This window comes from Hippocampus bargibanti, linkage group LG01, assembly GCF_051943395.1.
Source record: "Hippocampus bargibanti isolate YZ-2025 linkage group LG01, ASM5194339v1, whole genome shotgun sequence".
NCBI lineage: Eukaryota > Metazoa > Chordata > Actinopteri > Syngnathiformes > Syngnathidae > Hippocampus > Hippocampus bargibanti.
In genome coordinates this window covers 24289641-24304619 of record NC_142734.1, presented here as the reverse complement: position 1 = coordinate 24304619, position 14979 = coordinate 24289641, and the positions used below count along the sequence as shown (strand labels likewise).

At 40.7% G+C, this 14979-nt stretch overlaps 1 protein-coding gene across 3 annotated transcripts in view; it reads right to left on the bottom strand.

Annotated features, from left to right (window-relative positions):
- Window positions 1-5054: 5054 nt before the first annotated feature.
- The window catches only part of atf7a (activating transcription factor 7a), a 74316-nt gene continuing 64391 nt past the window's right edge, over window positions 5055-14979 (bottom strand). For 2 of the 3 annotated variants that reach the window (XM_089004796.1, XM_089004788.1), the window contains exons 10-11: window positions 12709-12814; window positions 5055-9758 (exon numbers count right to left, since the gene is read on the bottom strand). In XM_089004796.1, coding sequence (XP_088860922.1) covers window positions 9517-9758; window positions 12709-12814 — 348 coding nt within the window. In that variant the 3' untranslated portion in view covers window positions 5055-9516. The remainder of the gene's footprint in view (window positions 9759-12708; window positions 12815-14979) is intronic. The other variant, XM_089004780.1, reaches the window with a different exon arrangement.

Sequence of the window (14979 nt, the reverse complement as noted above, 5' to 3'; positions counted from 1 at the left end):
AATTCTTTGACTTGAATTAAAATCGTTTGTTGATATATTAGAAACATTGATTTGACTCAAATAATGTTTGTTTTATTTGCAATGTAGAAATATCATGCATTTTAGTTTATTTCAATCAGTTTCATCTACTTTGGCAATCACGTTCAATCGGGCCCCCATCCATTTTAGAATCTGGCCTCTTTTTCAGAAACAATCGGGCCAACCATTTCAAATTGATCAATTAGTTCCATTTGGGGTGTCAAACATTTGATTTCAAATGTCAAATAAAAGTATCCCTGAGCTCAACACCCCCCCCCCCAAATGTATAAAACATGTTTTATTTCTCACTTTGTTGAAATTCTTAGTACATGATCCGCAACTGAATGTTTAGAACCCGTTCACAAGAGAGAGCAAAAGAGTCTCGTGAGGCGAGGAAGAAGCACTACACGACCATCACAAAGGTCAATAAAACCACTTGATTATACAGTACAGTTTATTTCTTTTATTACAATGCAATAGCACATTTATTATACGTGAAATAAGGCATATTTTGTGTAGTTTTAAAGCTTATGTCATAGAAAATTATGTTTTATGGGGACCTGGGAACGGATTATTGTCATTTTAATGGTTTCTTATGGGAAATAAATGTTTAGCAGACGAACTTTTCGCCTTACACACACATTCGGGGTACCAATAAAGTTGGTAAACTGAGGTATCACTGTATTTTCATATGAGACTATTTACAGTACAATGACACGTTATTCAATCATCAGTCAAATTGCGGGAGAGTAACAAAATAACGTGGATGCAACTGGATCGTGATTACGACGTGTTTTGGACAAACTACTCCTTCCACGATTTCACTGCATCTAAAAATGTTCGTATGTGGAAGGCTGCCGGTAAAGTCATCGAAAAGACCCAATTCAGCATTAATCGTTCCGTGGCGAGTTGTACACTGCTTACCCCTGTTGTTCTTTTACAGTACAGACAAAAAAGAAAATGAATGATATATTATTTTGTAGCCAGATATGCCCTTGAATATTTGTGAAATCAAATGAGAACAGAATGAAACTAAAGTACAGTGATACCTCAGTTTACGAATCCCTTGGCTTACGAACTTTTCGGTTGACGAACGTTACATTTATGACAATGACAATTTTTGGCATACGCACTTTACCTTGGCATACAAACTTTTTCGTACACAGAACAACGGGTCTGTTCTTCTAACAACATAATGGCAGCCGACTGTGTTTGTCCTCTATTCCCCGCCCCCAGTCTTCGGTTAAAGCCACGTGATTGGTCAAGAATGCAGCAGTGAGGGGGGGATGGCTTAAACATTAAAGAGACAGGCAGAAAACAGTGAGAGAGTTTCAACTTTGATAGTTCAAACGCAGAGTGTATACTGCAAGGTTAAAATATCCCACCAATCAGGCTCCACAAACAACCCGAACGAGCCATCTGTACACTTGATGCAAAAAGCTATAAACTAAGCGAAACAGAACAACATTGATGAAGAACTAGGAAAAATTATCGCAGAGAAACCACCTACAAGGGATCATTCCTCAAGATGGTGAAAGAAGAAGGTTATGTTCCTCATCAAGTGTTTAATGCTGATGAAACCGGCCACTCCATTCCATCAAGCCATCAACGACCATCACAAAGGTAAATAATATGACTTTATTATACAGTAGTTTATTTCTTTAATTATAATACCATAGCACATTTATTATACATAAAATAAGGTATATTTTGTGTAGTTTTAAGGCTTAGAAAATTAGAAAGTAGAAAATTATCTTTTATGGGGACCTGGGAACGGATTATTCTCATTTTAATGGTTTCCTATGGGGAATTAATTTTTGGGGTACACACTTTTCACCTTACACACTGTCTGGGAACCAATTAAGTTCGTAAGCCAAGGTATCACTGTACCCACATACTGACTGGCAACTTTTAGTTTATAAGGGCATGCTTGTACACTTTTTTTTGCGAATATAAGAACAAACTTAAGCAGAAAGAGGATTAAAAAAAAATGAAAATATATCTATGTTCTCATGCCAGGTTTTTACCAGATAACAGTCTTGTTTCCGTTACGTTAGAAATGTGGCTTGTTTTTAATGATCACTTTTCACTCATTCATTGCCATTCACGAATTTACTCGGGAATTGAAAATATGACGCAGAACGCCATCTGTTCGGGTTTTGTATTGTCATGCTTGACTCATGGTTTTGTTTGCTACCTTTGACCTTTCTGTTCTGATGACTTTGTTGTTTGAGATATTGTCCCAGTTGACTTTTGACTTTATTGAACTCATTCACTGCCATCCCCGAATTTGCTTGGGAATTAAAAATATGGAACACCATTGCCAAATTTGTTCAGGTTTTGGTTTTTACATGTTTGGGTGCTGATAAAGTACTGGCCATACCTCTAGCAATGTTTTTTTTCATTTCCACAAGGGGGTGGCATTTCCCTTTTTTCATTGTTAGCGCTTTGTTCCAGCTTCAGTTGTTGTTCAAGCGCTGTACTGCATTGTATTTTGTACAGCCGCCCTCATTTCAAGCTCCTATAACACCAGACCCATATCATTTAGGAATTAACTGATGAAAGAAGAAAGTCAAATTTCTCTAACGCTGTATTGAATGTTTATGTCTTCCTAAAAGTCTGTCCTCTGTGGGTCCTGGAATTCGAGTGACAATGACGAAAACCCTGGCACTGGAGTGGACATATTTGTGCATGTTGCCTGGCAATGAATGAGTTAATCTGGATGCTTATTTTTTGTGTTTTTTTTGCACCAAATAATGTTGGTGCGGGCATACAAAGAGGCACAGTTGATTTTAAGGCCAACGGTGAGGACAATGGAAGTGCGATTCTATTGGTGGTTAGATTTTATATGGCTTAGTACTGTTTTTCTGATCTTTTTGGGTCAGATGCTCGGTGTGTGTATTCTGCCCATATTTTGTCATACAATTACAGTAAATATAACTGCCATGTCTGCAGTGTCATTATTTGGTAGCCAGATATGCCCTTGAAAACACACACCTGAGCAGTTGAGGCATTAAGAGCTCGCCAGATGATCCAAGTGTAGAATCATTCACAAATGTATTCGGGACTACAAAATATGACGTCGAGCGCCATTCCCGAATATGTTTCAGTTTTGGTTTTTCATGCTTGGGTGCCGATAAAGCACTGGTAAGACCTCTGGCAATATTTTTTTTCTTTTCCACAAGGGGGCAGAATTTCCCTTTTGCCCATGTTAGCGCTTTGTTACAGCTTCTGTTGTTGTTAAAGCGCTACATAAACCCATATGTTTGCATTGCATTGTATTTTGGAAAACCACCCCCATTTCAAGCTCAGATAATTCCAAACCCATTTCATTTAGCTATCTAGCTGGCTGGTTGTTAGCTGTCTAGCTGGCTATCTATTAGCTATCCATTGGATAGCTGACTAGCTGTTAGCTGTCTAGCTGAGTGGCTGTTCGCTGGCCAGATGTCAGCTATGTATTAGCTATGCATTGGCTAACTGGCTAGCAGTTAGCTGTCTAGCTGACTGGCTAGCTGTTGGCTAACTGGCTATCTATTAGCAATTTATTAGCTATCGATGAGCTAGTTGGCTACCTATTAGCTGTTGGCTATCTGGCGATCTATTCATTATTTATTTGCTATCCATTAGCTAGGTAGCTAGCTTTTTATCTATTTGAGTTACTTTGAGGTTGAGTGAACGCTGGCGCATGTGGCTGCCGCTGCTCACACACAGCAAAACTTTATTCTGTGACTGCAAAGTGACCTTGAGAGTTTTGAAAGGCGCTTAGAAATCAAATGTATTAATATTATTATTATTGTTTAGGAATCAACTCTTTTTTTCTAGTGAAAGAAGAGAGTCCAAGGTTTCTCACTCTGTATTGAATGTCTAGGTAGTCCTAAAACTCAATATTCTGTGGGTCCTGGAATTGGATTGACAATAACAAAAACCCTGGCACTGGCGTGGACACATTTTTGCACAACGTCGGGCAGTCAATGAGTTAAAAGCTACCAAGAATCTATTCGACTCCAACTTGTATTTGGATAACAGACATCCTCACTTCTGAAATTCAACGAACATGCGGAAAAAAGAAGGCCACCCCCCCCAACGTTGCATGCGGGACGCTTCCCCCATTTTTCTCAGCAGCAACAAATGTGCAATTTAATAGTCCAGTCCCACACATGGATTGAAATGGAAGCGTTACAAAAATGGAAGCAAATTCCCTTTGGGAAGGGGGTCCAATAAATACAGGTAACATCCGACTTACGACAGAGTCCCGTTCTGAAATCCATTCAAAATGTTGAATAGAGACTCGGATGCTAAATGACACGCAACCCCCCCACCCCCACTGGTGCGATCACACGGTTGATTGCTGAGCGAGAGTGAGATGCTGGCTGGCTGGCCAAAATTGTGGTACGTGTTGCCGGCCTGCTATCGCGTTGTGGTGCCAGGCGTAGAATTGAAATTTTAAAAATAGGGTCTGGAGGTCATGGTCGTGAGTACGGCTGGTCGTATGTCGAGTCGGCCGTAAGTTGGATGTTACCTGTACACTGCAAAAAAAAAAAAAAAAAAAAAAAAAAAGGTCAAAGGAACACTCTGAAAGTCAATTCGAGCTAAAAATAATGCTGTCTATCACTGCTGACATACACTGGCCAATCTGTAAGGAATAAAAAAAAACGCGTGCCACAACATCCTTTGGCGCAATCATATCTGCCTCAATTTAAACACTAAATCCAAGTGGAAAAACATCGAGGAAAAGGTTTCTTCAGCCGTCATCTGTACTTCTTTCAAGGTGTCGGAAAATTTGCACCTCAGCTGAAAGGCTTCGTTAGCCAACTAAAGTTGTGGTGGTAACCCTGGCCCTATATATCCGACAGAGGTGGCTGTGCTAGACCTCTGCTCTGAAGCCAATCTGTTTACCGCCATTGTTCTATCCCTTGCTCTGATTTCATCCTATTAGCAAGCTTATTTTGTATCGACCGAAGAAGTCTGTTTTAAGCACGGTTCAAATTAGGTTTATTTTATATATATATATATATATATATATATATATATGTGTGTGTGTGTGTGTCTGTGTGTATATGTATGTATGTATGTATCTATGTACGTATGTATCTATGTCTGTATGTATGTATGTATGTATGTATGTATGTATGTATGTATGTATGTATGTATGTATGTATGTATGTATGTATGTATGTATGTATGTAGGTATGTATGTATAGGCACATGGCTTGGAAGTACAGGCACTGTTTTAGAGATGAAAACGTTTCAAAAAGGCACAATTTACAGTGCTGCCAAGACACAATCATGATTCTTGTATGAAAATACAGTAGCTTAAAATGGGATATGCTGATGTCATAATAAGGCTTTTTTCAGATATTGGAAAAACATGACATTATAAATCTGCTATCTGCCAACCCCGAACACTGAACATGAAATAATGTGGCATATGCATTGATCCGATGAGCAGAGGTTTTAGATGATGTCAATCAAGGGTATCCAAACTATGGCCTGGGGGCCATTTTAGCTCACCAACCATTCTCTCATATACTAAAAATAACATTTCTTCTGCTTGTAATGTATTATTCGCTTGATTGTTTGTTTGCATGTTTAATAAGTTAAGAAAGGAAGACGATCCCTGCTATATTTCTATATAAGGCATTTGGGGGGGGAAGGGCTGTTGGGCCCAGCTGATGTAAATACTTTTGAGGTGTACTACAAGGCAAAAAGAATACAGTCAGTTCGGAAAGTATTCAGAACGCTTCACTTTTCCCGCATTTTCTTATGTGACAGCCCTGTTGAAAAAAAGAATAAAGTCATTTTTTTTCCCTCAGAGTTTGACACAAAATACCCCATGATGACAACATGAAATAAGTTTTGGTAAATTTGCTTTAAATGTATTAAAATAAAATAAAAATACTTTTGCATGTTTTTTTTTAATTTGTAATAAATCGACAAAAAAATTACCAACTTTCACAGCAACAAAAAAAAAATACGCGTTTTTTTGTAAATGTATAAAAATAATCACCCGTGCATAATTTTTTTGATATAGCTACAAAAATGTTACTAAAACTTCTTTCATGTTGTCATCATAAATAAAAAAAATAACAAAATTAAAAAAACACCTATGCAATGTTTTTTCAAGTTTGAATAACTTTACAAAAAATTACCAAAACATCTTTCATTTTGTCATTTGACAATAAATTACACAAAAAATACATTTTTTTGGAAATGTATTAAACATTAAAAAAATCACCTGTGCATGATTTTTTTAAATAAAGTTACAAAAGTTACTAAAACATCTTACATGTTGTCATCATGAATAGAAATGTTACCAAATTAAATCATCTATGCATTTTTTTATTTTTAATCTTCTTTTCTTCTCATTTTTTAATTTTTAATAGCTTGAAAAAAATACCGAAACTTCTTTCATGTTGTCATTTACAAAAAACTAAAAAAAATGTTAATGTATTAAAAAAATCACCTGTGCATGATTTTTTTAAAATTTACAAAAATATTACAACTTCTTTCATGTTGTCATCATGAATAAAATTTTTAAATAATTAAAAAATCACCTATGCATTTTTAAATTTTTAATAGCTTGACAAAAACACTTGACCAAAACTTCTTTCATGTTGTCATCATGAATTATTTTTTTGTTAAATTTTAAAAACTCCCTCTGCATGATTCTTTAATTTTTAATAACTTAACACAAAATTACCAAAACTTCTTTCATGTGGTCATCATGAATAAAACAAAATTACATGTGCATGATTTTTTTTTAAATTAATTTACAAAAATGTGACCAAAACTTCTTTCACGTTGTCATGGTGAATAAAAATTTTCTCATCTCATCTCATTTTCCGTACCGCTTATTCCTCATTAGGGTCGCGGGGGTTGCTGGAGCCTATCTCAGCTGTCTTCGGGCACGAGGCGGGGGACACCCTGAATTGGTTGCCAGCCAATCGCAGGGCACACAAAAACATACAACAGTCACTCTCACACTCACACCTAGGGACAATTTGGAGTGGTCAATCTGCCTGCCATGCATGTTTTTGGAGTGTGAGAGGAAACCGGAGGACCCGGAGAAAACCCACGCGGGTCCGGGGAGAGCATGCAAACTCCGAATAAAAATTTAAAAAAAATAAAAATGACCTGTGCATTTATTTAAAATAAATTTACAAAAATGTTACCAAAACGTCTTTCATGATGTCATCATGGGGTATGTGGTGTTTAATTCTGAGGGGAAAAATGAATGTATTCCTTTTTTCAATAGGGCTGTCATGTAAAATGCGGGCAGAGTGAAGCGTTCTGAACACTTTCTAGAAAGAAAGTGTAAGGGTCGTTCGTTCCAGGCCAAATAAAAACACTACCTTACATTTGACCGTTTATACATTGACACCTGCGCAGTTACGAATATGCCTCTGTATCGATGAAAAGAATACTTCAGCCGTCATCTGTACTTCTTTGAAGGTGTCGGACGTTTTCGCTCATCATCCGAAAAGCTTCGTCGGCAAACTAAAGTTTTGCTGGTAAAACAGCAAAAACCTTCACTAAGTCGCCAACGTGTTCTACGGGTAACAAACTTCTTGTGTGTTCTACATACTTGGCAATAAAGAGGATTCTGATTCAAATTTGAGGTTCAATTTGGATCGTGCTTACAACAGACTTCTTTGTTACCACGTAGGCTTAATGATGCTCATGAGGTGATACCAGTGTGAATGGGGCAATCAGAGCCAGTCATAGACCATAATCAGACAGGATAATAGAAATAATAAGTGTAGCCTCAGGGAATAATCCTCTGCTCCCCCGAGTTTTAGAGCAGGGACCTATCAGAGCAGAGGTCTGGCACCGCCACCTCTGGACAGTAGGGATATATATATATAGGTATTTATATATACAGTGGTACCACGGTTCTCGAACGCCTCACTGTTCGAAGAAATCGGTGTTCGAACAAAATATTCAAGATATTCTTGCTTCGGCGTTCGAACATCATTCGGTGTTCGAACGGCAATACGACGCGTGAGTGCGTACGCGAGGGTGGGGAGCTGAGCGGCGCACGGGTGTATCGCTCTCTCCGTGACCAACTGTTGTCGCTAGCGGACGTGCTGCGTTTTGCTCTAGCGTTTAATATAGGTGTACGAAGAGTTTTAGCCCCTATTCATGCCTCCAAAGAAAGTAAGTGCTGCTTAAAGTGACAAAAGAAAGGTAGTGCGTACAACTATTGCATTTAAGAAAGAAATAATCGCAAAATATGAAGGAGGTGTGCGAGTGTCTGATCTGGCGAGGGAATACAGCATGGCGAAATCTACGATCAGTGCGATATTAAAGAATAAGGAGGCTGTGAAATCTAGTGATGTGACTGTGGGTTGTGGGATAGATATTTTAAGAGAAAAGAACATCCTGTAGCCGAGTCATCCGTAGCTGTCCCGTTCCGAGCGAGAGTGACGGCAGCTGACTCGTCGGAACGTAGTGGAATGTTTGGGATCCCAAAGCAGACACGTACTACCCAAGCAGGATGTTTATTCACAAATAAAAGAAAACACGGCAAGTAAGAAGGCAGGGGGTGATCCGAACCGCTTACTACGCCAAAATGGCACACGAGGGTGCAAAATTACGCAATCCCGAAAGATGACATAAATTTACGGGACGCGGGGAAAATACCTCGGACCGGATACACTCGCGCATCGAAGGAAGAGTCCAGGTACGGTGGCGAGTTGAGGCAATCATCCGGCATTGGAGAGGTGATTGTGAACCGTATAAATGCCCCGCGTCCGTGATTAGAGAATGACAGCGGGTGGAGAACGGCCGGGAGCGGCAGCCCCCCCCCCCGCTGTCAATTCGCAAGTGACAGGACCAAAGAGGTGGTTTCGGTGTTCGAAAAAAATCGCTTTTCGAACAGGGTCCTGGAACGAATTATGGTCGAGAACCGAGGTACCACTGTGTGTATATATATATATGTCAGAGCTACCAGCAAATTTTAGTTCGCTGACGAAACATCCGACACCTTCAAATAACTCCAGATGACGGCTGAGGAAACCTTTTCATCGATGGACTGAGAGCCCGCTGTCATATCAGAAATGGGCGAACCTACAAAACACCTTTTTAAAAAATCTGGACTTGCGAGTTACGAATGTATATCTCGATGAGCGCCCCTTTCTCATATCCGACGGACTCAAGTGCACTGTGCCGGGCAGACTAGATCCTAATAGAAGTTATTTGTTCACCCAAAAAAGTTGGGAGAGTCCAATCCAGCCTCGGGCCAATCAAACGGACACTCGAGACGTAGGCTGCGTTCATCCCGCTGAACGCCGTCGGCCATTTTAGGTCTGAGTGGTACACGTCAAGCATCTTGTTGAGTGGGGAGGCCAAGACACAACAAAGAGCAAAAAAAGGGGGGTCGTCCAGCCCCCCGTCAACGACGGCAAAGTGACCAGGAAGCTCTCTGAGTCTCAGTCCATTTCCAGAAGGCTGCTCACTGAGCTCCAGTCCACAGCGTCGCACAGTCGGTGCCGCTCATCATCTGGCGGCCGACTGCGAATGGGCGGCCATGATGATGTGAGAGGCGCCACTCTCCACGCTTTGCTGCTGCTGACCCAAACCGGCCAGCACTGACATGGCCATGGCCTCAGCCGCCGCCCTGGAGTTCAGGCCGTTATGGACGGCGGACGAGTGGCTGGGCGCCAACGAGCTGCGCTGGATCACCGGCGCCGGCGAACGCGTCTGCTCCGACGTATCTTTCATGGTGTCGTCCACGGCTGCTGCGGAGAAAACGGGGCGGCGTTGAAACTGGCGCGCTACCACCTCGTAGTCAAGATCGCGTCTTATTTATGTATCAGGACGCTATCTTTTGGATCCCTTGTGGTCACCGTATTTTTCCTTCGAGTGGCATTCAAAATGGATATACAGTTATACGTTGGCTTACGAACTTAATTGGTTCCCAGAAAGTGTGTGTAAGGCAAAAAGTGTGTATTCCAAACATTAATTTCCCATAGGAAACCATTAAAATGAGAATGATCCATTCCCAGGTCCCATAAAACATCATTTTCAACTAAATAAGCCTTAAAACTACAGACAATATACCTTATTTTATGTATAATAAATGTGCTATGGTATTGTAATTAAAGAAATAAACTGTACGGTATAATAAAGTCGATTTATTTACCTTTGTGATGGTCTTTGATGGCTTGATGGAATGGATAACTTTTTGCAGTGCCTCAAGGAGCTCTGGGTTGTACATCTTGGAAGTTGTAATATTGCAACACAACAGATTGTTTCAAGCTCTGTCTTCTCCCTTTTGTATGTGTTTCTGTAACCCCTCCCCCCATTTACAGCTGTGTGTGTCCCCTCCCACCTCAACTCAACCAATCACATGCGGCTTCAACCGAAGACTGGGGAATAGAGGACAAAAAAAGTCGGCTGCCATTTCCAGCTCCTTGTTAGAAGCCCCAAGAACTGGCTCGTTCGTGAACAACACATCACTCATTGTGACGTTTAGTGTGTTTGCCGAAAACTAATTCGTATGCCAAGATTATATTCTTGCGAATTTAACGTACGTAAGGCAAAAAGTTCGTTAGCTAAAGCATTCGTAAGCCGAGGTATCACTGTACTGTATTTCCGGTGTAACCCACCCAAAAGCCTTGATTTTATTCCAAAGATGACCTTGCACCTTATCAGAATTAGAATCAGAATCATCTTTATTGCCAAGTATGTAGAACACACAAGGAATTTGTTTCCGGTAGAACACGCTGCACTAGTATCGTCGTCAAAAAAAACTGCTAAGTGGCACTATACAGTTCCATTATACGCAGGTGCACCTAATATGCCGCTGCGCCTTATGCGCCTTATACAGGTCTCATTACTCCTGTTAGCAGCCCCCAACTTCACCCCCCCCCTTCCCGTAGAAGAAGTAATGCGTAACCCCGGCCTCTACCGTAGCGCCTTATAATGTGGTGTGTCTTATATTTGTAAAACTTGTATTAACTTGTAATATTTGTATAACTAGACTGTATATTATGTTTGGAAAACGTTTTTCATTAATTGCAGGTGCGTCTTGTAGTTCGGTGCGCGTTATATTTGGAAAAACGTTGAAAATCCACCATTCATTGGGTGTGCGCCATACTGGTGCACCTTATGTACCGGAAAATACAGTACTTGTGAAATCTCAAGCCATGCACTAACGTGCATTTAAGCCACTCCCTCTTTTCCTGCTTCCCCCGACTACCAAAGTCCCCATAGCGTACCGTATTTTCTGGTGGATAAGGCACACCCAAAAGCCTTGATTTTCTTCAAAAGATGACCCTGCACCTTATAGTCCGGTGCGCCTGATATACGTAAAAAGTTTGAAAATACATCATTCGTTGGGGGTTTGCCTTATCGGGTGTGCCTCAAACAGCGGAAAATATGGTAATTTTCTGCAGTGTGAATAAAGCGCTTCGGATGAAAGGGGAAACTTTCAATGAATGAATGAGTTGCAGCTACAGTGATACCTCGGTTTACGAACCCCTTGGCTTCTAAACTTTTCGATTTACGAACGTTAAATTTATGAAAAATTTACCTGCAACTAGTTGCAACGAACTATTTTTCGGGATACACACGAAGTGCCACAATGAGTGATGTGTCATTCGCGAACGAGCCCATTCTCCTAACTAGAAAATGGCAGCCGGCTTGTTTTGGTTCTCTATTCCCCGCCGCCAGTCCTCGGTTAAAGCCACGTGATTGGTCAAGAACGTAGCAGTGAAGGGAGGTGGTTTAAACATTAAAGAGACGGGCAGACGACAGAGAGAGTGAGAAAATGAATAGAAAAAAGTGAAATTTTGACTCGTTTCAACTTTGATAGTTTAAAGGCAGAGGCATTATACATAAAATAAGGTATATTTTGTGTAGTTTTAAGGCTTAGAAAATTAGAAAATGGAAAATTATGTTTTATGGGGACCTGGGAACGGATTATTCTCATTTTAATGGTTTCCTATGGGAAATGAATTTTTGGGATACACACTTTTCGCCTGACACACTGTCTGGGAACCAATTAAGTTTGTATCACTGTATTTGAATTTGGATTTCATATATAGTCCAGCATGTACTGCATTATGAGGCGCAAGACAATCGAAATGACAATCGTGGACGTAGTTACAGGACACATCCACTAGGTTGTGGTACACTAAAGGTATCTTGATAGAGCCTTTGTAACTGTTGTAGCATTGGGTTCTAATCACAATGACGGAATTGAAACGTGAATGTTCGCAGTGCTGTATTTCAAAAAGCATGTGGATGTATGCGGAGCGGTGGCGGCTTGGAATTGAAGTAGATTCACGTGGGATAACAGATGTGAGACAATTTCTGTTTGTCAGTGGATGCTACTGCTTCGTGTTTGCTTTCATCATTTAGCTTGTAGCAGACGTGCCCATTTTCACCATGACGTCCCTAATCCACTGTTGTAAAGGACGCTTTGATCCTCTCCTCTTTCATCTAGAACTGATTCATACAACAGAGGGTGCTGAAGATTGAATGAGTGTCTGTGTCTTTTGTGTTGTGTCACATGATTTGTTTTTTTTTTTGACTTCAAGATGGCGCAGCGAGAGTGGCTCCCTTTACAGCAGCTCCTTCATTTTGTTTCTCTACTTCTTTTTTTCCTCTCCTCTTATTTTATCACTGTTCTGCTGTGAAATGTAACATTTTTCTATTGTTTTGACTTCTTCCTTTCCGGCTCACCCAGGTAGGAGGACTTCTTCTGCAGGTTGGTGACAGGACAGTCCTTGTGTGCCAGCAGCAGCTGCTTCAAATGCGCCACCTCGTTTCGCAACAGAGACACCTCGTTCTGGTCAAGGACAACAAACAGTTTAGCAAACTGATAAGAAAACCAAAAATGGACGTTGTTTGTATGCTTCATATTCATATTGCAAATTTCCCCATTGGGGGACGATTTAAAGGCTTTCTGATTCTGATTCATGACAGTTGATATCACTGAGCAAGATTTTCTGCAGTGGCTTTTCTGGTTTTGACTTTGGTCCGATTCAAATCAGAATCATTCATAGTGCAAAACATGGAAAAATAAAATGATTGTCAACCAGCAATTAAAATATAAAAATCATGTCCATCGAGGAAAAGCTCTCAGCCATCATCTGAACTTCTTTGAAGGTGTCGGATGTTTCACTTCTAATCTGAAAAGCTTCGTCAGCAAACTAAAATTGTGCCGGTAGTTCTGGTCCTATATCTATCCCTAAAAGACAGGGGTGGCGGTGGCACACCTCAGCTCTGATAGGTCCCTGCTCTAAGGTTGGGGGAGCAATAGACTACTCCCTGAAGCTAACTAAACTGATTACTGGTCCTGACTGCCCCATTAGCTTTGATCTCACCTCATTAGCATGACTATGTGGTAACAACCAAAGAAGTCTGTTGTAAGCACGGTCTAAATTGAATCGCTATGGTGGTTTAAGGTCTAATACATACATGGGCAAACTACGGCCCCCGGGCCACATATGTGGGCATGGGCTTTTTAATCCGGCCCGCCGAACTTGTCCAAATTATAGTAAAAAGAGTGTCTGAAAGTCATGACAAAAAGTTAGCGGACAACAGGGCAGACAACTCTGAAAAGTTGCCTGCCCCATTTTCACAGCTTGAAACACAATAAAACGACTAATCGCAAAAACACAACATTGTTGCAAAGTACCTACCACAAATGCTAATTTGCTTAATTTACGGGAAATGTCCATGGCTGTATATTTCGCTGCAGTAGTCATTTGTCATCATGATACACAATGCAATGTTTGCATTGCTTGCTACAAGCCACGAAGCCCCTTTCATAACTCTCAAGTACACTTTACGGTCACGGTTTAATGTAAATTTAAGTTTTGTAGCGTCACATATGTTGTTAGCTTCTTTTGAATCTCTCTTCTGGGGTGAGGTTCTGTGCATCTATTTTGGAAGATGATATGCAAATGCACGACCTTATAACGCCTGCGAAAGTCCGGAAGAAAGAAGCAGGCTTCTGATTGGCTGCCGTGCCAAGTATGCAAATTTCAACTGCAGGTAACCTATGTCTGTGTGCGTGCCGACAGTACACGTGTACTATTATCGCGTGAAGGTGAGGGGTTCCGTGGAGAGTTTGTAGAGCGCGCGGTCAGGACAATCCATCCATGATTTTGCGTTATTTAACACAAGTAGGTCGTTGTGTAATAATATGTTTTGAATGTTGAAAGTGAGTCCATTTTTCAATAATTGTTGATCTTTAACTTTGCACCTTTGATTGAAACTTATTAAAAACAGACGCAATCTTGATAAATCACAGTGCATATGTTATCTCTCTCTTCTTTCATGAGAAAAAGTTATTTCCTAAATTATATGAGTTATATGAGCTTGAAATGGGGGCGGCTGACCAAAAGGCAAACTGTGTCCACTTCAGCGCACGGGTTTTTGTCATTTTCACTTAAATTCCAGGACGTACAGAATATTGAGTTTTAGGACGACATAAATAATCAATGCAGCGTAAGAAACCTTAGACCACAGGCGTCAAGGTCAAGGCCTGGGGGCCAAATCCGGCCCGCCACATCATTTTTTTCGGCCCGTGAAAGCAAATCGAACTTGTGAAATTCCATGATGCTTGCTAAAATCCGAACCAAAATTTCAGATTTTTGGAGGTAAACCACAATAACAGTCATTGTTCTTGACTTCAGATTTGAAAACTAGTCCTTCATTCATTTGTTGTGCACTCTATATGTTATATCTCATCTCATTTTCCGTACCGCTTATTCCTCATTAGGGTCGCGGGGGTTGCTGGAGCCTATCTCAGCTGTCTTCGGGCACGAGGCGGGGGACACCCTGAATTGGTTGCCAGCCAATCGCAGTCTACATGTTATATGTGGAGGGAATTAAACATTCGAATGGCTTCCCCAAATTCAAAACGATCCTCACGAGGAAACCAGAACTACAATGTGTACGGCGGCAAAATATGACTTTGACACCCCTGCCTTAGACTCTTATTTC